At 31.3% G+C, this 27,220-nt stretch overlaps 1 protein-coding gene across 13 annotated transcripts in view; it reads right to left on the reverse strand.

Annotated features, from left to right (window-relative positions):
• The window catches only part of C2CD5 (C2 calcium dependent domain containing 5), a 204,495-nt gene that overhangs the window by 41,344 nt on the left and 135,931 nt on the right, over positions 1-27,220 (reverse strand). For 9 of the 13 annotated variants that reach the window (XM_077170282.1, XM_077170273.1, XM_077170272.1 and 6 more), the window contains 5 exons: positions 26,418-26,569; positions 21,396-21,481; positions 14,808-14,916; positions 2,828-2,942; positions 138-233 (listed from right to left, as the gene is read on the reverse strand). In XM_077170282.1, coding sequence (XP_077026397.1) covers positions 138-233; positions 2,828-2,942; positions 14,808-14,916; positions 21,396-21,481; positions 26,418-26,569 — 558 coding nt within the window. Of the gene's footprint in view, positions 1-137; positions 234-2,827; positions 2,943-14,807; positions 14,917-21,395; positions 21,482-23,130; positions 23,323-26,417; positions 26,570-27,220 lie in introns of all 13 variants that reach the window. The other 4 variants (XM_077170277.1, XM_077170275.1, XM_077170279.1 and 1 more) reach the window with 2 other exon arrangements.

Raw genomic sequence — 27,220 nt, forward strand, 5'->3', positions numbered from 1 at the left:
TTAAAAATCATCCTTATTTCTAGGATGGACTACTGTAACCCACCCACATAGAGAAGAACCATCTTGGCTCTGAGGGACAAAAGTCAACCTCTCCCTTCTCTGCCCCTATGGAAAAGAAGCCAGGCTGCCATGACAACCTCTGTTCCACACAGCCCTCCACGGTGCCATCCTGCAGAAATCTAGGGTTCAGTACAGCTGCCGTGCCGGATGCAGACAAAATACAGACCTCTTCACTGTAACAAAAGAGAAACACACAAACAAGTTAATATTTTGAGGCTATATATCTTTGGAAAATGTTAAAATATCAAAGGTGACAATTTAAATTCAAGTCTATGAAATACTAAATAATAATATAGGATGATCTCCTAAATGTAGAAAAGATAAGTAGCTTTTGGAGAGGGCAAAATTCTTTATTACTTAAGTCTATGAAATACTAAATAATAATATAGGATGATCTCCTAAATGTAGAAAAGATAAGTAGCTTTTGGAGAGGGCAAAATTCTTTATTACTTAAAATGGTAAGAGATAAAGTATAATATAATGACAATGGCTTTCTTTAAAATATGGCAAGGCTGAGAAACTGGAGTGTTTCAGAATATAAGCGGCAACAAACAACATTGTTGAATCTAGTAATAATCCATTAAATTTTATTAAAGTACCATTTAAAAGCATATTAAACTTGATTTAAAGTATTCTAAAAGCACAACTACGTAAATATCTACATTACTATTGCTCAATATAAATTTAATAATATAAAGGTATCTAAAACAAATAATATAATATTCAAAATATATTAAAGAAGCTTAAACTACACCATTATATGTATAATAGAAAATTGATTTTCAAAATACTTCTCCAAAACAAAACTCTTTATTACCTGTCACCTAATTTGAAAACTAAAAAATTAAGCAATCAACACAATATTGAATGAGATCACCCAAAGAAACTAAGAAAAATAACAGCCTGGGGATTAAACGCTAGACACAGGAGTAAATGCAACAGAAACCTAAGAAAAAGACAGGGAAAAAAAGGGTCACTTGAACTGTAACGTGAGTTGGAAGAGGAAAAACAGATGGGATTTTTTAAAATATATTTTTTGAAGTTTGGAGAAAGAAATTAAGACACTGCGTGAGATCAATTCAAACTTCTAAGTAAATTAAATGAAGTAATTTCTGTCCACTCTTACATATATGACCTATCTCAAGCCATGCTGAATCTACAGCCCTGGCCCTCTTCACACAGGTTTTTCCTTCAGCTAGGTATATTCTCCCTATGTCTCTTTTCTTCATTTATATGATTCATACTCATCCTCCAAGATTCAGTTCAAGCATCCCTTATTTCAGTGATATTTTCTCCAATGCTATTCCTGACATACAACCCTCAGGAATCCAAATCGTCTTAGGATACCTGTATCACAACATTCATTAAATTCATCATAATTCTCCAGGAGAATGTGAATCTCATGGCAAGAACTATGTCTTTTAAAACAATATCCCTAGGACCTGAAAGTGCATGACACAAAATCAATTAATGAGGCAAAGACCACCCATCTTTGGTGAGTGAAGCAGTGTAAGGATAAAGAAGTTAGGAGTTTAACAGAAGTGGAACAGAATAGTTTTGCGAGTATAATAAATGGTCTGCAAAGGAAAAGAAAGGGTTGACAGAAGATTAAATAGCATGGCTATGTAATGCCCACATTTATTATTGCAGTTAAATGATCTTCTCTAACAGTAATGATCATCACAAGGGCAGAGAAATCTGGCAATAGAATTACCTAAGAATAAAAGGTGGAAAAATAAGAAAGTAGAGGTCAAAGCGTTTCCAAAGTGATATCAAACAAACTTTTGAAGGGTCTGAAAGTTGGGTCAAGGATGACAGAATAGCAACTGAATGCAGAACATGAGGATGAACTGGGAAAACTCTTGGTTAAGATAAGGATTAAGAATAAACTAGGTGTCAGTGAGAAAATGGAATAGGTAGAAATAAATTAAGTTGTGATGTGAAAGTGTAATTTTATAGTTTCACATTTTAAGAATGGAAGAGTTTCTAGCAATAATGATGTCCAAAATGCAACTGAAAGTCAAGTGGGAATAGAGGACTTGAGAATGAGAAACTACTATACCAGACTGTTAGGGAAAAGTTATGCATGACAAGTGATGGCAGAGAAGTAATTAAGAAATGCAGAAGAATAGTTTGAAAGTGGATAACTATGAACCACAAATGAGAGAACCACAATTTTTCAAAGGAGAGATTGTTCAATTGGATGCAGGAGAAAAAGAAATTAGGAACCAAGAGTATGGATGCCCCTTCCTAATTTGGCAGAGTTACAAAATGATTTATCGGCAGGAGAGAATTACACTAGTGAGAGGAGGCAGAATGAGTTTACATACCAACTTTAAAGATACATGGCAATATGTTTACAACAGATTAGGGATTCCAAGGGTCCCAATGGGAGGAGCTAGCGAAGTCAAAAACTGAAGTAAAATAGGCCTAGAGATAATACTTGCTATGTGACAGTATTAAATTCTCATTTAATCCCCCAATAGTCATATTTGATAGGTGATATTATCTCCATTGTAATGTATAAACTTAGGTTCAGAAGAGTTGTCACTTTTCCCAAGCTTTCACAGTGATTAAATAACAAGATAACATTTGAATCGCTATCTGATATACTCAAATGCCCATGGTCCTAATCACTTCACTACCCTTCTTTTCTCTGTATTTGCATAAAAAGAGAATTTTCACCTTTCTGCTAACAATCTATAAATTAAGTATAAATTTAAATTTAGGTGTACATCTAGAAAATCAAGTTGTTTTTCTCATTTACCAGATGCTAGTAGATTCACTGTAGCCCACTACAGCATGGCAGCCTAATGCTTTAGCATGTGATTTTATTTCTTGTCTGATTTCTGCCCACCATGCATCTCGAGTTTCTGGTTCATCTGAAAAATAAATTTTAAATCAGTTCACTACTCAATAGCACAATGTCTAGAAGAACAAGAAATATTTAGAATAAACATATTCTGGAAAAGAACTTTTAAAAATAAAATAAAATAAACATATAATAGGGGGGTACAGAAGTATTGTTCTAAAACAGTTTTAAAACTTCCCATCTTTAAAATCTACTTCTTAAACAGCTTAATATTTAATATGTTAAACTTGATTACTGGAAAACTAACAGTTCAGTTCTATTTGCTTTATTACTGCAGGGGACACCTGCAGGAATGTTTCTTACTAGATACAACTTAGATATAGATCCAGAGTTTCCAGTTTCTAATCTTAAAACTGAGAGATTATCCTATGTCTCATCTCACTGAGGGAACATCTTACGTGCCATGGCCATACATTTAATTTTACTCTGATTTCATTTCCTGGTACCTATTTTTTATAACCCAGTATATTCTGGGTTCTTTCCAAGGTAAAGATTTGTTGATAAAAGAGAGAAAGCCATCTGTAGCCATTCTTCTAAAAGAAATAAAGGGACCAGCCAATCAAAAACAAAGAACAAACAAACAAACAAACAAAAGAAAGGAAATACATTTAAAGGATTAATACAAATAATCTTATTAATGTATGTAAGGACAAATTTCAGGACACTAAAAACTCCCTGTATCCCTCTGCAATTAAGAAAATGGCTTAGAATCACAATATGTATTTTATTACCATAGGGGAGTCCAATATTTCTTGCAGTAGAGCATTATAAATGGAACATCTGCCACATATACTTCCTAATCACTTCCATTTAGCTGTAAACTATTAGTGAACAGCAGCTGCAGATTATAGTAACTTTTTATGTGCAAAGATGTTAAAAACAGAAACAGTCTGTAATCAGCATATCCTGATTTGCTTCTTTTTGTGATAATTCTCATTTAGGATTAGTATGAGATAGGAAAAAAATGTAATTAACTCTAAATAGGATGCTATGTTCTAATCGTAAATTTTCCACATAAAAGGCACTATTAAAACTGAAAATCAAACAATCCAAACATTTTCTATTTTTGAATTGCCATTTATACATTCAATTTAAAAAATATTTTTCCAAATAAATAGAATAAGTAGAATTATACTCACTATTAAAATACTGACGACAGCAAAGTAAAGAAAGGTTAAGAGACTTGTTGTAGCTAACATTAATATGATGGAATTTTGCTCCAAAAGGGAGAAATGAGGCGATAAGAGCCAGAACTATAAATGATGAGTCAGTTCTCGAATTAAGGTTTTGGATGCAAGACAGAGCTACTCTAAAACTTTCCTTCAGAAGATGAGAAAGACATGCAGACTCCAGCAAACTGAGGGAAAGTTCAAAGTATGAGATAAAGATAAGAAGGAAGAGAAATAGAAAAGACTACAATACAGTGGTACCATCAATATTTTGAATTTAAAAATGTGTGAGACGGGGCCGCGGTGGCTCAGCGGGCAAAGTGCTTGCCTGCTATGCCGGAGGACCTCGGTTCGATTCCCGGCCCCAGCCCATGTAACAAAAACGGAGAAACAGAATACAATAAAACAAGAAAATGTTTAAAAATGTTTCCCTTTCTTCCTTCCTTCCTTCCTTCTATCCTTCCTTCCTTCTCTCTGTCTTTCCTTAAAAAAAAAAAAAAAAAAAAAAAAAAAAAAAAAAAAAATGTGTGAGACATTTAAGTGGTTCTACTTTGCACATACACTCCTGTGTTAAGAGAATTTATTCATATTCCAAACTGAAATATAAATATTTACAGCACAGATACACCCTCAAATCCACTCTCGCTTTTTCTTCTGAGACATGTTTCTGGGCCAATGTGAATAGCCAGTGCCTTTTCTTAAAAGGGAATTTTTAAACCATAAGACAAAGTATTATTAAGAAGCTGCCTAATCTATCAAATTAATTATGATTTGTGAAAAGAGAAATCATAAATAATTAGAAATATATCTCAGTATACAAAATAATCATTTTCCTGAAATGCTCTGTGAAATAAAAATCTAACTTTTCTTAAACACACTAGCAGAACATGCTGTTTACTTTTTAAACCATTCTGGAAGTATAAATATTATTCGCTAAGGCAAATAACTGTATACTAGTTTTAATAAGAATGGATTTCTTACATAAGGTTTGCCTGCAAATGTACCACAAGTAATACATGGCAGCTTAAGTTTTCTATTTTAAAAATAAAATTTATAGGAAGTAATCCACATTGTTTTTAAAATAATGAAATCGGAAGAAGCTATTTAATTGAAGTTAAAAATGTATTTACTAAGAAATGGCCAGATGTCTGAACCGAAAAGTCTGTAATAATAATTACTAAGAGATATGTTACCACATAGATACAAAGTTCATATACATCAAACTTACCTTGGGATAACATAAAATAATCAGATAATTACACCATACACTATGAAATAAGTGGCTGATTTAAAAAGACAAAAAACAAAAAAACTGAATACAGCGCAAGTGTAGCATTCATATTCTTCTGACAAATTCACAAGCAGCCTTTATTTTGACACATGAGCCACACAGTTGCACATGGGGATGCCATTGTAGTTTCCAATAAAGTATTTACAAGTTAATAATAGCTAAAGATTTACATAACATGGGAGCTAAGGAAGCAAATGGCATATGTCCACACTTCAAAGAATTCCTTAAATTTGGTTCTTAGCTAAAGCAAAAGCTCAAAGAACAAAAAGTTTGCAAAGCAGATTCAGCAGACAGGAGCCAGAAACAGTGGATATTTGGGCGCATGCTTGGATCAGGTGACAGTACAGACTGAAAACTATGGCAGCTCACTGAAATGGTTACAGAAAATAATGGCCCTAGATTCTGGGTGAAAGCAAGGCAAGCATATAATAGGGAGCACTTAATCACAAACTAGTAATTGTATTAACAACAATTACCTAAAACTGGAAGCAAGAAGTTAAAGGGTAGATTTTTTAGCAATTAAATTTAGGAACTGTGTGATTAAAGGTAAGATTAATCAATTCTTTTAATATTAAAGAAAAGTTAAATTTATCCTTGAAGACTATGTTAAACTCATGCCAGAGATGAGTCAGAGAATATTCAAGCACTAATTATGATTCAGTCTAACTTATTACAAATAAAATCCTTACAACGGAATTCTTAATACTTATAAGCTACTGACTACTTTTTTATAGGAAGCATAATAGTGAATTTAAATTGTTTTATTTACCTTATGGAAGTACAAAATCAAGGATCTATCATACTTATATAAAAGGCAAAATAAAAAGTCTGGTTTAAAAAATTATGGCAACTATATATGCCACACCTGAAGAAACTAGATACAATTTAGTCATTTGAAAGGTAACACAGCTGAGATGTAAGATCACATTTATTTATAAGTATTTGAGATATCAAGGAAAGCAATTTCTTCATCTTTAAGAATTATCTTCTCCCAAATATCTACAGAATTATTTATAATTATAAAAAGACATAAGGGAAATTAAAATTTAATTATTATTCTGATTATATTCCATTCTACTTTGTCTTTTTCTTCAATGGGTCAAAACTCTTCACAGATAATATTACAAATCTTTTAATAAAATTTTCTAATTGTAGGGGTGAACTGAGCTGTATATCAATACCTCTGTGGTGCCTTTTTTCAAGGCTAAGGTCTGCACACTTGTGCTGACATCACAATTAATTGATTTTTTTACTACTGTTAAAAAACCATAGCTTGATATCTTGCCATCTTTGTAACATTTTATCTTCTTTCTGAAGTGTAGGTAAAACCTATAATCTTAAAATTACAGTAATAGTTTATATCTCAGAAAGCAAAGAAGTGAACCCCTCAATATAATACACCTTTATTAAATCCTATCCTTTTGAGATCTTAGGTAATCACACATTTGCAATTACCAAACACGACAATCTAAGATGTTAAATTCAGTTCTATTTTTCCATAGCTCTGGGAGAGAGTAACTCTACTCTTGAAATAATCTGTTAATCTGGTTGAAAGAAAAAAGGGAACAGATAGTTATTAAACCTAATTTTTAACTGAACAAGAGGAGATAAATGTTAGGTTGGAGCAAATAAAGACTTTTAATACAATGATAATCTATCATGTTGATGGACAACATGAAAAGCTACATTCTCAAATCCTTGAAACTAAACTTCCAACCCATAACAACCATTTGAAGAAGATAAATGTTCCCTAATGAAACAGAAATTAGAAAGTTCAGGTCAAGGGAGCATACAACCTCACATTGAGTGGGGATTCAGAACCAGACCATGGAAAAAAAGTCTTACTAAAGAGGAAGTAAAATGGTTAATACAGAGCAAACATCAAGATGCAGTAATTTGGGATGTTAGGATGATAGGTAGGATACAATCCATGTTGGACCAAACTAGAATATCTTTACTATCAGTAAAAAAAAAAAAAAAGATATGTAACCTACTCCTTAATTATGAAATTTTTGTATAGGTCATGCAGTTACATATCTATTCGTTACTCTAATAGTAAGGAAACGAAGAAAAGATCACATATCATCCATGCTGTATTTATACTTTCTTAAACTCTGTATATCTACTTCCTGAAAATCTCATTGAAGTACTAAATAACAAAACCTGCTTCACTACTTAAGGCTTGGTTTGTACATCTGTTCATGAGTATCTCTCAGATGTGGAGAAAAGAATACTTGCTGAGATCATCAGTGGAATTAAAATTCCAAGTTCCATTTTACTAATGCACACATAGATATACACAGAGTAAAGTAGTGTAAGAAACAGCCCAGACTGGGTGTGTGAACAAGATGTCTGACAGGCTTAATAATGATGTCCCCAGTCCCCAACACAGTGCTCACCACACAGCAGGCACTCCATGAAATCCACTAGATAAAACTAAAAACTGACAACTAAAACCAAAAAATTTTAATTTGAATGAATAGACTGTACATTCTATAAATATTTCCTTATACATCAACTGACTCACATTTTGTTAAAATTAAGCATTTTTTCAAAGTAATAATTTTATTTATTATTTTTTAGCTCTTCAGTATTAATTTTTGCTCTAAAATTAAGATCAATTTTCTAAACAACTGTAATTCTAAAGGATAAGAGAGAGGAGTAACATTTCCTAATTACAGACTGTTAACCTAAAGCTTGCCTTATCAGTAGTATACTATTATAGCATTGGGAAAATCCTAATAAGAATAATATGCCCTAAATTCTACAATCTGACTAAAACAAAGCCTTATTAAAGTGTTCAAAAACAAAAGATAACCTCATCTAGTTTTAAATAATTAATTTTCACTAACTTTGTACTTAAAACATTCTTAAAAATATTTACTAAATTTGGAAGCTATTTTGTACCAGTACTTTTCAAACCATATCATGCAGCCATCTTTTATTTCTCTCACTGTGTGTGCGAAAAACTAGGCTGGCACGCATTCTATATACAGAGAAAGAATAACATATTTTTCTCAACTACCAAAAGTCCATTAGAACGCAAAATTATGTTTGAGGTACTCAGAAACATTTTTAGTGGTAAGGTCATGAGAAAAAAAAAAAAAAGATGAGAGCCCTCTGAGAAACAATGAGCTAGAATTATTAAAACCTACTCTTAAAATCCTTTTTTTTTTTTTACATGGGCAGGCACCGGAAATCGAACCCGGGTCCTCGGGCATGGCAGGCAAGCATTCTTACCTGCTGAGCCACCGTGGCCCGCCCTCTTAAAATACTTTTAACAACTCAACTTTCAAATAAACTTCAGTTTCCAAAGAATAGGAATCAATAGCTCACTAGAATATTGATATGTGGGACAACCATGATTTCTCCCTCTTTTTCTGCTGGCAGTCACTAAAAGCCTGTCTCACTCCCCACATTTTATTAACAACTGCTAAGTCCTACTGATTTCACATTCTAAGGTATTTCTTGAATTTATGGTTAAGAGGCCCTAAGGGCCCTAAAGCCAGAATACTCGGTTCAAATTGTAGCTCAGACACTTTCTAGCTATTCTGCCATGGGCAAATTGCTATGCTGCACTTCACTCATGTACAAAATAGGAATAGTGCCAACCTCAGATGTGAGCTGAGGAGTGAATGGTAAATAACTTAGAAGACTGCCTGGCACATCTCCTATCAACACCAAATCCTAGCTCAAACACATCAATTATCTAGCCTGGACTACCGTCTAACCTACTAATTAGTCTCCTTTCTCTAGTCTTACTGCATTTAAACCCATTCTTCATGCCGCAGACAATGATCTAATGAAAATCTGACCATGCACTCACTGTTCCTGGCATGTCACTCACAAGATCCACAAAAGCAGCATCCTTCTCACTAGCAGCAAGAATCACCTTGCCTTCCTAATGTCTGTCACTAGGCCAGAAACATAAGACACAAGAAAAGAAAAGAGAAGTTTTAAAATCAATTCTCAGACATTGAGTTCCCTTCTTCCTGTTCTATAAAAATATTTCTTCACTGCAGGTAACATAAATTAAGATAGCAAAATAGGAGAAAAGGGGACAGAAAAAAGAAGCTCAACTGAATGGCAAACAGCTTTTTAAGTATGAAGTAACTATGTAAACCTCATCAAATAAGTACTGGCTAGGATATAATTTTGTAAATGCTGGAAGTTTCAGAACCGTACCTAAGAAAAATATTCTCATGCTGAAGGGTGAAGTAGCAACATGAATTGTAAATACACTGATACACTGTCTGAAATATAAATTCATGTCTTCTAGATACTCCTTAAAACAAAGCTCAAGATCACCACCTCTACAACTTTCCCTGTCACATAAAGTTAATCAGGCCTTATTCTTTAACTCTGTATCTTTTATTACTCTATACCCCACAGGAAGTCATTTACAGGTTCATCTGTTCTCCCAGAATAAAAGCTTCATGAAGACAAGGGAACAGTCACCTTTGCATACCTAGTATTGAACACGGGGTATCACACAAAATAAGTTATAATAAATGCTTAGATGATATACTACTTTTATTATATATTATTGTGTGGTATAAGATGTTTTTCTATTCTAAAACATTCTTCCACATTTCAATGTTTCTGAAATAAGAATGTATAATAGGTATACCTAATATAGCAGTGTTTTTCTTTTCTCTTGAAAAGCCATTGTTAAATTGACAATGAATCATATAATATATATCATCAGAGAATCCAGTAAATAAAGTATGGATGAACAATTATAGCATTAATAAAAACTTTATCAATTATTTTTCTTACTACCTTGATCAATTCTTGATTTTCTATGGCAATAGAGAAAAGCAGTGACTAAATATTCCTAAATTACACAAAAGAATACAAGAATAATTTGAATATCTTTATCAAACATATCACATTTTATAAGAATTATCAAGTTAATTTTCCTAAACTAATATCAAAATCAGCTTATTTCTAAAACATACATTGCCAAAAATACTCCAATCAACAGCATATTATGAAAACATTAAACTACAAATGTCATCTTTTATGTTCTTTTAATAGTGTATAAATTATTTCCATCTTTTTCTTCATAAACTTACTACTTGACTTTATTTTAAATGATGGCAAGATATACTGCTTCCTCAACCATGTTTCCCTTTCCCAGTTCTAATTCTGCTTACATGGGATGATATCCTTATGTCTGTAACATTTCGGTTTTGCCTTTTCTACTTTTCAAAACTCTTCTACCATCCAACTAACATGCATCTAAACCTAAACAGCTTTGCCTTGACAATTTTTAAGTTCCTTAAATTATCAATGATCAAATCTGCTGTCAGCATCCTCTTCCTATACAATTTGTCTTTTTAACTTCCCGCAAAGCCAATATGCTCATGTTTTGAAAATACATCTTATAATTATTAAATGAATACAGCAGAGTATATTATTAATTTCTCACTAAAAATCAATTTATAAGATAGTACATTAGAAAATGAGAATTTTAATTCTAACCAGGTTTTTGCAATGCTGGCAAAAATTTGGGTAGGAAATAGAAGAATTTCCCTAAAGATTTACCACTTGATATCAGTCTAAAGTTTAGATCAGATCAGATTGTTTATTAGACTGAATTTCGGTAAATCTGTGTGATGAACATGAGTCACTTCATAGTCAAACATGCATTACTTACAGCAGAATTGCATCTCGAACGCCTATGAATAAAGAAAGTTTACAATATTGAAAAGATTATGGAATATTATCTTCATGAGCCCCTTGGGTTTTTTGGGCTTTCTCTTTTACAGTAAACAAAACTTTCCGATACAAAGAAATTTAAAAATTCTGTAGGAAAAGTACCAGCTTTCCCAAACTGAATCAAAATTAAACTATTTAATTTAATATAAAAAAGATAACATAAAATTTAGATATTTATATTGAGCATATACTTCAATTAGAAAGAAAAATTAATTGGCTTTGACTATAAACCACATCATCAGCTATAAATTTCTCTATTGTGGTTTTGTTTCTTTAAAAGCTACAGAATATTCAAATATAAATTCACCTAAAAAGAAAAATTATATTCTCATGTGGAAGGGGGAAGGAAGAAAGGAAACTTATGCAAGTTTTTGATATTCCCAAAATTTGCTTAGTTATCAAGTTTTAGAACACTTTCAGTATTATAAATAAAAATGCTAACAGTTACAACATTTATAGTATTTAAAACACTAAATACATTAAATTCAAACCTCCATATGAAGTTTAAATATGCATTATTTCAAGATTATCAAATTCGTCATTTTTAATATTTATATTATATTTAACAAATATTTGCTTAAAATTAACATCTGTGCCATTTTACCTGATAGGGAAAATGTCTGAAATGTAATACGTGTAATTTTAAATTACCACTCTGAAAGTTAAATACCTAAAAAAATCAATCACAGTTTATGGTATTTCTATGGTTTTGATGAATTATTAACATATTTTTGCATTAGCATTTCCATGGAAATTACAAGATTTGTAACTTAGGTGTTGCAGAATGTATTTGTTTAACTGAATTTCCATTAAACCTATTTAATCTACAATATTTCTAAATACTTCACTGAGCTGCCATAATTTTTGTCAGCATATGTAGTACTGAATGACCATTAAAATACCTGAATTGAAACTATTCCAGTCTAGCAGTTTGTAAGATCTTGTGTTACCCATAATTCCGACAAAGGCTGAGTTCAAAACAGCAAATTAGTAGATCAGTTTTAGGTACAGAATAGTAGGAATAAAACAAAAACACTACAAACAAGAATACAATTGACAATACCACTTGACAGGAACTGGAAAGACACAGACAGCAGAGTTAATAAATAGTAGAAATAGAAAGGTAAGAAAGGGCATGCTATAGTTATCTAACATTAACTAAAATCTAATGATTTAAGAGAATTACCTTGATTTTGAAACCACCCCATTCGTTCCCCTGCTGTATATACCTGTTTACTTAATATTTAACAGAGAACGTTCTAAAAAATATAACTCCTTAATAATAATAACCCATTGCATTAACAGGTGGTACTGGTCTTAAAATAAGATTTTCTTTCTATACTGAATATGAAATAAAAATTTCCCATAATCACTAGTCAAAAAATAGCTGGAAGACTCATTTGAGAGTGCAAACACAGCATTTTTAACTTTAGCGCATGTATCTAAATCCATCATCAGTTTCTCTTGGCAGAATAACTCAGTGTTGCAAAGTTAATATATCATCAAGGCAGATGCATGTTTAGACTTCACTTTGTTTTGTTTTAACATTCAGCTTTTTTTTTCATAATTAATTATTTAGGGGTCCTGAAGATTAATAAAATTTCCTTGCGAAACATTTTTAATGCATAATAAATACATATAACAATCCAAAGAATTTATGTTAAATCAAAACTATATTGTATTGGAACCAATAGAATATATAATTGATATGCATTTAATTGAAAGTAAAACAATATGAAAATATAACTCATATACTATTAAAAGTATTTATATACATATGACCATAACTTTTGGAAAATAATCCACGAATATTTGAGAATCTACATGTGAAATGAAAAGATATTCTGAAAGGGAGAAAAGAAGACAATGTGTGAGCTGATAATTACAATACACACAAAATATATTCTGTGATAAGGTTTCCTGTTTCCTTCCCTGAGCCTGAATTCTTACATCTGTCACATAGCTAGAATGAACAAGAATGATAAACCCCCAAAAGCAATTATTTTGTATAAGTAATAACATTTTAAGAACAGCTCTTTATTTAAATTTAATTAGCCCTCATTTGTTCTCCCAGACTCTACACTTTCTCAGAGTGCATGAAAGCTATGAAATAAAATCAAATTGCATTCAGTTAACAGAAGACACTACCAAAAATTGAATGTATTCCTGAAACCACTTTTGGAGCTATCATACTGGTATATGTCATATATCAAAATTGAGTCAGCAGTCCATAGAAATACGCATCACACAGTTAACATTAGGTATCTGAACTCACTATTTGCTTGCACTTTCCAAATTACTCAAGTCCCTAAACCAAGAGAGTTGGAATTTGGCATATTCTTCAAGATCTTAAAACATTATGCTGGCATTAGTTCAAATTTGTCTTTAACTACTGAAGACTATACAAATACTTCAATGAAGAAAAGATCTTAAATTTATCCAAAAATAAGGAACAGGAAAAAGAACGAATAAACTAAAGAAGAAAAAGAGAAGACTGATGCATATAACACATATCTGCTAAGCTTTAGAGTTAAATAATCCTGGCTAGTATTCATTTTAAGAAATCTCCTTCGGATTCATACTGCCTAATTCAAAAGTGTATATGTTTTCAGAAGAACTCCAGTCTGCTTCTATAAATTATTAACTCAAAGGCCATCAAACCACTAGGCACTGATAAAATATAAAAATTAAAAAGAATGGCAATGCCTTGTTATGCTCAAAATCACTACCTGGAATGTTCTCCATCCAATAATGTCAAAGCATTTGACTCTCCTTTTTAAAGCTATTTATATAAGCTTCAGGAAGAGGTTATTGGAAGTGATAATTCAAATTTTTCAAAAATATATGTGCATAAATGTCAAATAAGAATGCTAATATGACCTGAAGTTTAAGTTATATCATCAAAATATGTGGCTTGATTGAGTAAGTGACTGAGCATTCCATCAATGAGATTTACAAGAATACATTCCACTTGGAAAATTTCTATCCTTCATCATGCTAATTTTAGATTTAGAAAAATCACCAGAGCATTTCTAAGCCAAGAGCCAGAAATTATTAGGACTTTGATGCCTTTCTTCTACTATAATCATGGCTCCATGTTGTAAAGAAATGAGCTACTCTTCTTATTTGTTCACTTACATTTAAAAAAAAAAGCTACATACTAAGGATATTAGCTTTTGGTTCTTTCAAAATTCTTAAATACTCTATACAATGTTTACAAGTACATTTTTTTAAATACATTTTTTAAGGAATACGTAAATTAATCTATGAAAGAGTAATTGCTGATAAAAGAATTGACATCTTAAGTTAATAGCTATAATGATCAAATTGCAAAATTTTTTATCAGTATGAGTCAAAGAAACTAATTATTCCAAAAGTCAATGATTACCTCAAAGTGATACCTTGATTAAAAATGAATCCAGCTTTTAAAAAAAATTAATTTCTAATAGAAAATTAGCCAAAATATATTTCTATGTAGTTTGGTTAATTTTAATTAAAATTACTGCAAAATTTTAAAGTAATATGTAATAAGTTTTTAAGTAATAAGTTTTTACTCTCTTTAAAATTTCTCTTCAAATAGTTTGGCTTAAAAAAACAGCATTATAATAATCAATTTTAATATCACAATTTAAGTAGATGAACAATTAAAAACCTTTTAAACAAATCAAAAACAAAATTTTTAAGAACATACCAGGATTGTGGATACGATCCAAAAGTTTCACAGAACGTGCACTAACAACACCCCCAACATGCACAAGAAATCCAGGAGGAAACGCCGTCAAGGTAAAAAATGGAAACTCCTAATAGAAAGAATAGGGGAAAAGTACAACTGAGAGTGTGTAAAATATCAAAAACTACTTGTTAAAAAACTTGCTATAAAAAAATACACTATTCCTTGAAACAATAGATTATACATTCATTACACATGGTTTCTAATTGTTTTCTTAGATGTTTAGAATTCCAAATCCATTTTCCCATATAAATGTTATATAGAATCCAAACACCTTGCTTATCAATTTTCAATGGGGAAAAACATTTTCATAGTTCCAATTAGAGACACTTGGAACACATTCTACTTTTCTCTCACTCTCCTACTTTGGTAAAACTCTAACCCAGTATCTACTGCTCGGTGGGGCAGACTCCCCTCCATATATGCACCCATTCCAATCTATAGGTAATGACTCTCAAAGCCTGGGGCAAGACATCTAAAAGATAGGAGGCAAGGAGAGAATGAGCAGTGTGGGTTAGCAGATACATAAAAAGAAAAGTGAATACGTGCAAATATCAAGTTGAAGTGGGTAGAGAACAATTGTATGAAGTTATTTACTCTTCCTGCTCTTAACACCATCACCAGGGTGGCAACAGTAAATGTAAGTACAAGTATGTACATTTAGAAAAAGGGAGAGGTATAGAGATGGGAGCTGGGGCAATAAAATTTCCACAAGCTCTTCCAAGTTTAGAGACATGGAGAAACAAACAAGAAAGAAATGAGAAAGCAGAAAAGAAATTCATTGAAATAGCATCTAGGAAGAAAGAGGACTCCTTTGGTTGCCCAAATGGAAAAGTCCTTCATATTATACAAACTGGGTATGAGTAAGAAAAACTTAGTATCTGACTTTTTGGCTACAAGATTAATGCAACTCATCATTTATCTATTTAGAATGTAACTGAGAACTAGAAAATAAGCAAAACAGGTCTCTCAACAGTAAAATGAACAGGTAGAATTCCAAGTACCAAAGCTCATGCACTATATTCACAGGAGACCCCTATAAGTCATACTATACATGATATATTTATATACAATTCTAAAATCTATCATTTGATTTGCTGGACTGCAGCAGATTAAACACAGCAAATAAAATCTAGGAGAGAGAGACAGGGAGACAAATACTACTAGAAGCAAGCACATTGAAAGCAGCAAGATTACTGACAGGCTGCTTAAGAGCATGGAAAATATAAACACACAAAAGCATAATTCACAAAGCACAGCAACTTGGCATCCTTTAGCACAAAGGCAAACAGTCCTACACATCTCAATAACCCAGGAAGCCACAGTATAAAAATATATGCAGTTATAAATTTAGATATACAGATATAAATAGATATAAGGATAGCTATATAGATATGTGTATACATATATGTGTACATACACACACATATCTATTCAGAAGTAAATTCAGTTGGAATTTAGAAGTAATCTTTAGTAAGGACAAGAAATTTCTAGGCTATGTAAGAAAAGAGTAAGAAAACAGTCTATGCCAGTGGTTGGGTTTGGCCCAGCAGACAGGCAAAGGGAGGAAAAGGGAAGGGAAGATGTCACTTAAATATACTATAAAAAATGTTCATTCAAAATGCATCCAAAATTCTACCTGAATTCTTAAAAATGTTTTACATGAGAAACGTATAGATAAGCTTACAATTTTTAGAAATTTAAGTATTTTTCTTAATAAGTTAGGGCTTTAGGACTCTTTTTTCAATTTTAAGTACACAATTTTTTTATTTTCTCAAAATATATGTCATGTGATAATCCTAGAGAGTAAAAAGGGACTTTGCATGCAATCTTTATACCTAAATATTTTAAATATTTAGGCAGGAGACATTGAAAATGTTAGTAAACTAAATAGAGTATACTACTTCCTTATAAAACTAATAAATTAGGTAAATTCACATATTGGAAAACATCTGCATGTAAGATTTTAGATAAGTATGAAAAAATGAACCTAAATGATTTCTCTATTTGGGATTCTTTTATTCCTTCTCTCTAAATTTGGGGGAGATGGGATAAAGGAATGAGAGGAAAAGCATCATGCTAGAACTGGTCTAGCAGAAAAAAGGTGGGGAGTAGCTGCCCAGAGGCGAAGGTCCCCTATGTCCTGCATGTCCCAAATTCACATAATCAGCACGCTGATTCACTTTAAAACAAAAACTTAACCTATAGTCAATGAAAATGTCATTGTTACTTAACTAAAACTACATCTTCAGACAATTCTCTTACTAGAAAATCCACTGCTGATATCTACAACTGACTGTTAAGTACGTACCATCACCATCACTTTCACCACCATCACCACGACTACTACTGAGCTCTTACGTGTGCCAGGCCGTGAAAAGTCTTTTTAAACTATGGTTTTGTAATCCAGTAGCCTTGATCTTTGATAATGATTGTATAACTGTATAGCTTTTATTGTGTGACCATATGATGGTAAAGGCCTTGTGACTGACGTTCCCTTTGTCTGAGTATAGGTAGATGAGCAATAAAATAAAGACAATATATATATATAATGAGAGGTATGAGGAGTATGGGACGTTTTGGGTGTTCTTTTTATTTATTTGTAGTTATGCAAATGTTCTAAAATTGACAGTGGTATTGAATGCATAACTATATGATGATGCTTAGTGCCACTTTTTGTATACTTTGGATGGATTATATGATGTGTGAATACAGGTCAATAAAATTGCATTTAAGGGCGGGCCACGGTGGCTCAGCAGGTAAAAGTGCTTGCCTGCCATGCCCAAGGACCAGGGTTCGATTCCCGGTGCCTGCCCATGTAAAAAAAAAAAATTGCATTTAAAAATACAAGGTAACCTCAATGAAATTTTCCGATGGATTAGATATAAAATGAGAGAGAAAGAGTGAAAAGTGACTGCAGGTTTTGATCTGAGCATCTTGAATCTTAAAGTTACCATTAGCATTACTGAGATGGGGAAGACTGAAGAAAGAAGAAGTTTGAAATAACTTGAAATATATTACTAGTCCAGTTCCATATGGAAGAGATATACAAAACAAATGCCTGTGAATCTAATCATGGTTTTAATTTTCTGTACTGAATATAATAAATGCTTTTGAAAACAATGATGGTTCTTAATCTTTCCCACAACCCTAAGAGGGAGGTAAGGTACTTATTATCACCGTATTTCAGGTAAGGAAACTGATGTCAAAAGGATCTTTTATTTCTAGACTCTTCCTGAGCAACAAACCTTATCAACTGGCTTCCTTGCTGTTTCTGGTTAAAATAATGAGTTAATAAGGAGTTGGTTTTAATCTATACTCTATTTATTATATCTGATGAATTTATAGATCCTCTTCCATTGAAAAGGAAAGTTTCCTTAAGATCAGCCACCCTGCTTTCATTGCCTAGATGTGAATTTCAGGAACTGTAGAAGACATTTTCTCTGGAAAGCCCTTATACTTGATTATCTTTCCACATGGGACTTAGATGGACTTTACATATTGATGCTTTGACATTAGTCAAGTCAAATATATTATAAAAATATTTAATAGTATGTGCTCAAAGATAGGCTAGTCAAAAACTCATCAGAGGGCCACGGTGGCTCAGCAGGCAAGAATGGTTGCCTGCCATGCCAGAGGATCTGGGTTCGATTCCCAGTGCCTGCCCATGTAAAAAAAAAAAAAAAATTAAAAAAACTCATCAGAACCCTATGGGAATACACTTTTTAAATGGAATACTTTTTTTAAAAAGTATATTTTTATAAAGTATAACAATGGGAGTATACCTCTTAGAAAGAGATTTAAGTAGGATTTTTCTTAAAAGATATTTAATTAACATATTCTTACAAAGTCAAATATACTTTTTATTATTCCAAGAGACAGGAGGAAATTTTCCAAGAATAAACTCCATGTTGGATTCTTAGTATAATTTATTGTACAATTTTACCCATACTTCCAAGGAGATCATAATTTACCAAAAGACCTTGCTTTATGCAAGTGTTTCCCAAAGTGTTCCTCATTAAGAGGCATTTTAAAAGGAGGGCTCGATGATAAAATGTATTTGAAAAAAAACTAGATTAAAATAAGTTAAATAGGTTTCTTTACTGAAGAAACATATATATCCCAAAGTCTAAAAATAACTTCCTTTATCCTAAAGGTGAAAGAAGAGTCTCATTGAAAAATCTATTTGCTTTACATCATATAGTTCATAGGTAGAACATAAATCCAAATACAATTTTCATCTCTATTGCTCATCTCCCAACAACCAGGCACCTATCACCAAGATTTTGAGAACTTATTTTAATGCTTTATTGAGAGAAAGGAATAACACTTTTATTTTTGAGAACTGCTACTTAAAAACTCATTAAATAAAACATGATGAGCAAATAAAATACCTCTCTTCTCAAAATAACCCTATAATTTATTAAGGGTGGTGTAGCAAGGAGTAAAAATGAATATTTAAAAAATATATATATATAAAATGTGATGTAAATGGATCTGTGGTAAAGGCATGATCTAATGTTCAAGCTGGCAGAATGAAGGCATATATCCGAATACATATGAAGAGATTTCTTCCTATTTCTGTGTTTCAAATTTCTTCAAAAATTGTTGCCATACTAAACAAGCCACAGATGAATGGGAAAGTATGTAAAAAGATAACAATACTTTTCTACTTATTATATAAACAGGATAAAGAAATAGTACCATAAATTCAAACAGCTCTACTACAAATTTAGATAATATGAATACACAGACAACTCAGTTTTACCAGATTTGACATAAAAACTAGTTCTCCACACCTTTGGTGTTAACTGCAAAGATTATCTAATAATGTATGTCCAATGTATTAATGTGCCCAAAATTTCAAGAATGTTCAAAGGCATATTTAAAAACATAATCTTATCCAAACTAAATTCAAAACAATTTTTATCGATTAACATTTTTATCCATTTAAAGTTAAATGCATTTAAAAATTCTTAATACAGTTAGTAAAGTGACAGGAACAACATAAGGCAAATACCATTATATCAAACTTGCAGGCAACCCAAGTTGTTCTATTAGTGTGAATTCTGTAATGGTAATTAGATGAGGGACTTGGGACGTAAAAGAAAGCCAATCTCTCTGAAGAGAATATAAAAATAGGAAGGGAGAGGAGATAAGAGCATTTTGGCCTAAAAAAATGACAAGCAGATGCACACCTCTCTCTGTCCTCTTTTTTCCTTCCATGCTTTCAGAGATTCTCTAAATGTGGTTTCAATGGATGACTTGGATGTTTAGGTGGGCTTTTGATGGCAGTAGTTGACATGCCTACAAGTATGAGTAGTTGAAATGTAGCTATTGATTCATAGCTGGGTTCAGTTAAAATCTCATTAGTCTGCTTAGTTCAGCTCTGTTCTTTCCATTCTTGTCTAAAAGTAAACAGGGCTACAGAGATACTTTTAGAACTTGGTAAGAGAGTGTAGGAAAAAAACCTTTATTGTTTGTAATAGGATCTTAAAAATACTATTCTCAAGTGTCAACCTATAAAAAAGGAATTTGCTCTTATGGGTACTTGCTATAATGGAATTTCACTTTTTTTTTTTCAAACACTAGTGTAAATGGAACATGTAAGAAAAAAAATCTGTAAATACTTATAGCTTTCAAATCAAACAAAGCTATAACTATGTCTAAAATAGCTGACATGACATATAAAATCATGCACTGTATTAGTTATGTAGAAAAAAGAACATGAGCCTTACAAATATTATTAAATGAGAAGAAAAACAAAAACTTTGCATTTTGAAATTAAAAAGCTGGCAACAAATGTTAAAAGCTTAAATAAAACTTAAAAATAATTGAGATTAAAACTAGAAAAGCTTTCAATACAAGAAACAGGCTCTCATATATGTTCAGAAACATACCCGCCTTCTACAGAACCTATGAGGCGATCCTCCCTTAGCAATTGAAGTTTATTAAAAAAAAAAGAAAGAAAAGAAAAGAGAAAAATCATCCCAAAACTGTAACTTTTCATTCTTCTACTGAACAAGCTTAGCTAAATATTAAACTTTTAATGATTAAAACAGATGTAAAAGCCTACTGAGTAAGTATATTATTTATGTTAATCTGCAGAAATATAGAAACTCTGAATTTCTTATACCTAAGAGATTGGGCAATCTCAATAAATAAATATATTAATCTACTAAAGAATTATTTTTAATATAATAAAAGACAACAAAAGTATTTTTCTTAAAAATGTTAACTATCTCTTTTTCTGCTTTATAATTTTAACATACAGTTAGAAACAACTTTGGCGTTGGTTATTTCCAAATAGAACATTTCTTATAAAATACTGGAGGACAAACAAAAAAAGCTGAAGAATTATTCCAAATCAAAAGTGATTATTTATAAAGAAATTATTTTGAAACTTTAATTGTTTTGGACTTCTCAAATACAATATTACAGATATATGGCTAAAACTGGCTTTATGAAAAAAATTTATAAAAGTATAAGGAAGCATGAGACAAATTCATATTAACAGCATAAGAATAAAGAATGTCAAGTGACTCTTACCCTCTGTTCCAATGCTGATTGAGTCTGTTGTCTTAAAAGAGCTTTAAATGGCCCCCCTTCTTTTCCAGCACTACCACTTCCCATTCCTACAGAACATCAGTACATAAATAACAACCAAAACAAAACGACTACAGAAACAAAAAGTTTAGTTGTTTTCATCTTTATAATGTCATGATTCAAAATATGGTAAAATGATCCAAGCACTTAAAATATCTGGGTTGGCAACTAAAGCACCAATTTCACTCAAGTTTTTACACAAAATATTCTTTAGAAGCAAGAGGTCAAAGCCTACTGGCAATAGCTAGTTTTAGACTTCATTTGTTCTAAAAATTACAAGAAAAATTATGTTAAGGTGACAAATTCTTATATAATATTCAATTTCTAAAACTTGATTCTTCTAATACAAAATGACCAAAACAATTACATTTATTATGCTAACATTTTTTAAGAATAAAAAAAGAAATAAGAGAAATGTTAAACATGCATTTAAAAGAAAATACAGGGAGGAAAAGTATTAATTGTGCTCACTTAAAATATTCCAAAATTCTCTAAAGAGCATGAATTTCAGGCAATTTTGAAATGTAGTCAAATCTATTTTCTGATAACTTTTCATTTCTAAACACAGCGTCAAGCCAATGCAGTACTGATATTCATACTTTTCAATGCTCATTTGCAAAAATCAATAAAGCTTTTTAAAAACTAAAAATCAAGGACATGTACAGACACAATACAAATGCACATAGTTACAGATGAAAGAATTATATATCTTAAACTCTTTGATATATTTTTAAAGCTTAATTTTACATTTCTTTCCCTACCTTATGTTATTCTTTTGAGAGTACTAATAGACCAACTATGCTCAAAGAATTATAGAAAGCAGGGAACAGGTGAGAGAATTCAGTGTTTTAAAGACTAGAGTTAATGGTTCAGTCTCACTCTGTTCAAAGCTAAAGATTCACAGTCAGATTTACTATAATCATTTTAAAAAGAGCTAATTTCCCTTTACATTTTTAGCTGTTCTTGGATAAGGAAACAAAGGTTAGCATGTGTATAGTCCCAATCCATACATTAAAAAAAGAAAAGAAATTTTCTTTTTCTTATAGTAACCTAAACACAATTTTTAGAGACTATAAAATACTAACCATAGAAATAAAACTAAAGTCTTCAAATGAAGCATATCAAATACCATGAAATAAAATGTAAATTTATAGAGATAAATTAAATTTCAGAATATTTAGCAGAATAATTTGATAATTTATGCAACCGATAGAAAAAAATGGATAATGAAAGAATATCACCAAAATGAGACTTAAACTGATTCAAACAGAATAATTTACCAATGTAACCACATGATTTAGCAACATGATGGTAAATGCCCAATGTAAATGAAGTTGTATGAAGGGAAGGAAAGGAAAGCACCTAAAACATAAACTCTAAAATCAAAAACTAGTAATTACTGGAAATATCCAGATCTAAGTCTTTAGACATTTAATTGAAAAATATATATATAATACAAAATAATTTTAGCAGATTATTATTTATTAGGTAAATTATCCCTCAGGTAATACTCAATATGCCCTCATGTTCATTCTAATTGGTTAACTCTATCTGCCAACAAGAATATAAGACATGCATTTTGTATCAAGTATCCAATAATTCCTTATAGTACGAAATAACTGTTTTCAAAAATGATTTAAAATACAGGGATTAAAAAGCTGATGTAATTTGATCCTACCAGAAGCAGCCAGGAATAGCTCTTCACTGAAAGAAACACTTTTCCTCAGAACTGGGCTGACAAGGCTAGAGTGATGAGGGGTAAGGCTAGATTCCGAGAGGAGAAGACAGGACTTTTTAAGATGAAGGGAACCACAAGAGAGAGAGGGAGAGCTGGGACACAGGTAAATCCTAGGCCCCTGTGAGTAAGGTGCTGTGGAGGAAAGTAGCAGAGAAAACATGCAGATTTAGAAGATGATCAGAAAATGCAGGATAAGGAAAACAATGATGAAGCAAAACATAACAGTAAAAATGAATTTTCAAATGTATAGACAAATTACTATAGCATATGAAAAGTCACTAGCAAAACCAGCTATCCAACATAATATAAATAAAAGACACATTCTAAAACTGAAAAGCTTCACAAACTTTGCACTCATTAAAATTTTTTAAATCACTAATTTAAGATTACTTTTGGTTACTTTTGACTGACTTTATAATTCTTAAATTATCTGCCTTTTTTAACTTATGAATTATTAAGATTATGAACCACAGTTACAAACTTTAAAGCCATAAATCTGTTAATATGGATGTCAGAAATATAAACACTTATTTAAACGGGTAAGTACAATTCTTCAAATGTACTATAACATTTCATTTATGGGTATTTTAACTGAATTAAAGAAACCCTACTATTTTAGATAGATAGTTGCCTTTATTAATTTTTAAATAAATAAAATATTAACCTTTTTCTGTTCAGTTTTTGAGATATATTTTAATGTTTTCCTTTTCCCTCTAAAATTTTTAATCGTCAAATCTGTTTGCATTTAAAGGGATTATTTAATGTATACCAAGGGTAAAATATCCTCTGGATCACAAAACTATAGGTAGTAAAAGCCTGATTAAAAAAGTAAAAATCAGCTTGATGGTGTCAATTCAATATCCTAACACCAGCATTCTAAAATTCCATTCCTACTAATTAAGTACTTAGAAAAAAATATGAAAATAAAGTCTTCAGAATGCCAAAATTTAGAATCTACACAAATAAAGCAATAAATAAACTTTAAAAATAAAATGAGACCTACCAGAAAAACAGGTAACTTTAACTACCAAGAGAAAAAACAATTTTCTCAATCTAAGCTTTATTACTTTTATTTTATTCTTAGCTCCCCATTTTACTTATAAATCAATCATAATTCATTTATCTGTTCACACAATTTCTCAAGAGACTAATCTTACATACAGCAAAGCAGAAGGCATAGAATCATGAAGTAATACTGGATTACAGTTTCAGAAATTTTAAAGCAAACATAGTTTTGCCATTTTAAATCTCTACAAGAAATAGGAATGCTCCTCCCAGATATTTTAGAGATTCATGATAAGGCCTAGGGATTAAAATTGCAAATATTCTATAAATATGCTATTGAAGCAATGAATAATTACAGGCAAAGTAAACTTTACCTAAACTCAGCCAACATATATAGAATGTACATGAGAACATGTGATGAATGAAAAAATAAATGAAATTTTAAAAACTCAAAAAATTGGGGAGCTAAAAGATAAAACACAAAAATGTTTTAACTGACACTATATTCACAAATTTATCAGAAAGCTGAGGGAAGAAAAATTTAAATTAATCTTTTTATGCTTAACCTCTTTGGTGAATTTAAAAAGAAAAAAGAAAGACCACAGAAATACTTTCAAAAATTTATCTGGGGTGTAGCAAAGAAAAATAAAAAATAAAAGTATATAAAGTGACCTGGAATATACAAATAAACAATCATGGACTAAGCCTCAAAAATATTTTTAGGGGGCAGCGCAATGGTGGCTCAGTGGCAGAATTCTCACCTGCCATGCTGGAGACTGGGGTTCAATTCCCGGTGCCTGCCCATGTAAAAACAAATTTTTAGGAACACTTACTCTTCAAATACTATCCTGTCTTTTCTTTTTCTGGCATGAATTTTATGGCTGGAGTCTCATTATTTATTTAAAAATGCAAAAACAAAAACACCTCTACCAAAAAAAAACTTCACTACAATTGGAATGGTTGTTTTTATAGCATAAATGATTAAGATTGTGCCACATTATAATGCAGTCATTATTATAAAACAGCAAATTATTTGAGATATTATTCATAACTATATAATCATGAAAAAAGCTTTTATTTTCAAAGAAATAGGTATTTATAAATCATTTTCTTAATATTTTATAACTATTAACTAGAAAAAAGAAATTAAAGATAAAAAGTTTTTTTAAATGCTTTTTCTTTACTTTAGAAGCACCACCAATTTCAGATGGAGATATTTTCCATTGAAAAACGGGTCATTTTATAAATTTCTTTCTTAAACACAAAAGTAAGGTTATTAAAAGAAATACCACAACTAGGCAAAATGTTTAAATCAATCTGGTAGGAAAATTATCAGGTGAAAATATCATTTACAAAAGTGACAAACAATTAACTTACACTTTTTTAAGCTTTTTATTTTCCTCAAGAATCATAATTTAATGGTTTTAATAACTCAATTCTTTTTTTTTTGGCATGGGCAGGCACCAGGAAGCCAACCCAGGTCTCTGGCATGGAAGCGAGAACTCTGCCACTGAGCCACTATTGCCCTCAATTCTATTTTAAGAAGTATAGAGCTAATCTGCTTTTTCAGCAACTTTTTATCAAAAAACAAATTCAGAAGCCCACAGAGAGATTATCAATCAAAATATAAATAGAAGAGAGAAAAGTTCTTTTAATTTTATAAATTAAAAAATATTCAAGAATAAGTAAAACCTACTATTTTCTAACCTACAGAGTAAGACTAGCAAAACCAAACATTTTAAACAACAAAAAGTTAGTAACTAGATAGATGTACTTCAACATAGACATTTTAGTTGTTCTTAAATTTTTTTTCATAATGAAATTTTAGAAGTAAATTCAGAAATAGGCAGAGACCAATTCAGAAATGTTCCCATATTTGATTGCAATCTACTGGTGTTATACTGTATGAGAATGCTTCAAGATAATGTGATTCCTATTCATTTAAGCATGAAATGAAAAATGTCTCCACACAAAAATAAACTTTGTACTTGATATCTACACTATGGTTAAATCACTAAAATGTAGATCTCTGTGCAAGATCATTTCTGAATTATACAAAATTTTCATATTTTAATTATACTAACTGAAACATGGCCAGAAAACATGTTTCTTTTAACTTAAATGCCAAAAACAGGAGGAAAAGTTTGGATGGAAAGCTAGTAAGAAACGGAAACAAATTTGTAAAAAAGAAAGGAAAACAAAGGTGGGTGGAAGTGCCTTACCAGTTTTGGGTGTCAAACTCAAATCTGTGTCAGAAGAAGAGGACTGTCGACTGTAGGACTTGGAAGGTGAAAAGGAATAAGTTTGGTTTTTCAGAGGGGTTGAGGGTCCTGATGAGTGAGTGTTGGGATTGGGATCTTCATTGAAGGGAATCCTGCCAGAAGAAGGTGGAGAAATATTAAGTAATCATGTGCCAAAGGGTTTGACGAATGGCAGCATGATCCAAACACCAGGAAAGTATTGGGGGGCAGGGCCAGCAGTCATTTCTTAAGTGTGGAGCTGGGAATGAGGCCAAAGACAATCAATTGCTGTTTAACCATTCATCATTTGTCAGATAAATATTATCTGCATTGAAACAGTTAATAAGCCAAGTAAAAAGCAAAAAAGCATGAAATGACAGACTAAGGGAATAAAAAATATTATAAAGAGAAATAAACTAAAACAATAAATATATGGTTGAAAATATTTTCAAATAAACAATGCTTTTTTAAGTTATAAAAGAAAAAAATGACAGCAAATGGTGTGTGTAAATACTCAGTTGTTTTTATATTTGCACACACAGATCTCTTCAAAAGAAAAAAATGTTTCCTTATCCTCTAGCATCAAGAGTGCCACAGCTAAAAACACAGCAGAGAAGAAAATGAACATAGCTACACAGAAACACTGCATCTTACGTGGAATAAATGCTTACCTGTTTTCCAATAGCTCTCTTCCACAGAATGAGACAGACCCTACTGTAACAAGTTTTATACATTAAGAAAAAAAGCAAATTGAAAGCTTTGGCAGCTATTTCATTTACTATCCA

This window comes from Tamandua tetradactyla, chromosome 7 (genome assembly GCF_023851605.1).
Source record: "Tamandua tetradactyla isolate mTamTet1 chromosome 7, mTamTet1.pri, whole genome shotgun sequence".
NCBI classification, from domain to species: domain Eukaryota; kingdom Metazoa; phylum Chordata; class Mammalia; order Pilosa; family Myrmecophagidae; genus Tamandua; species Tamandua tetradactyla.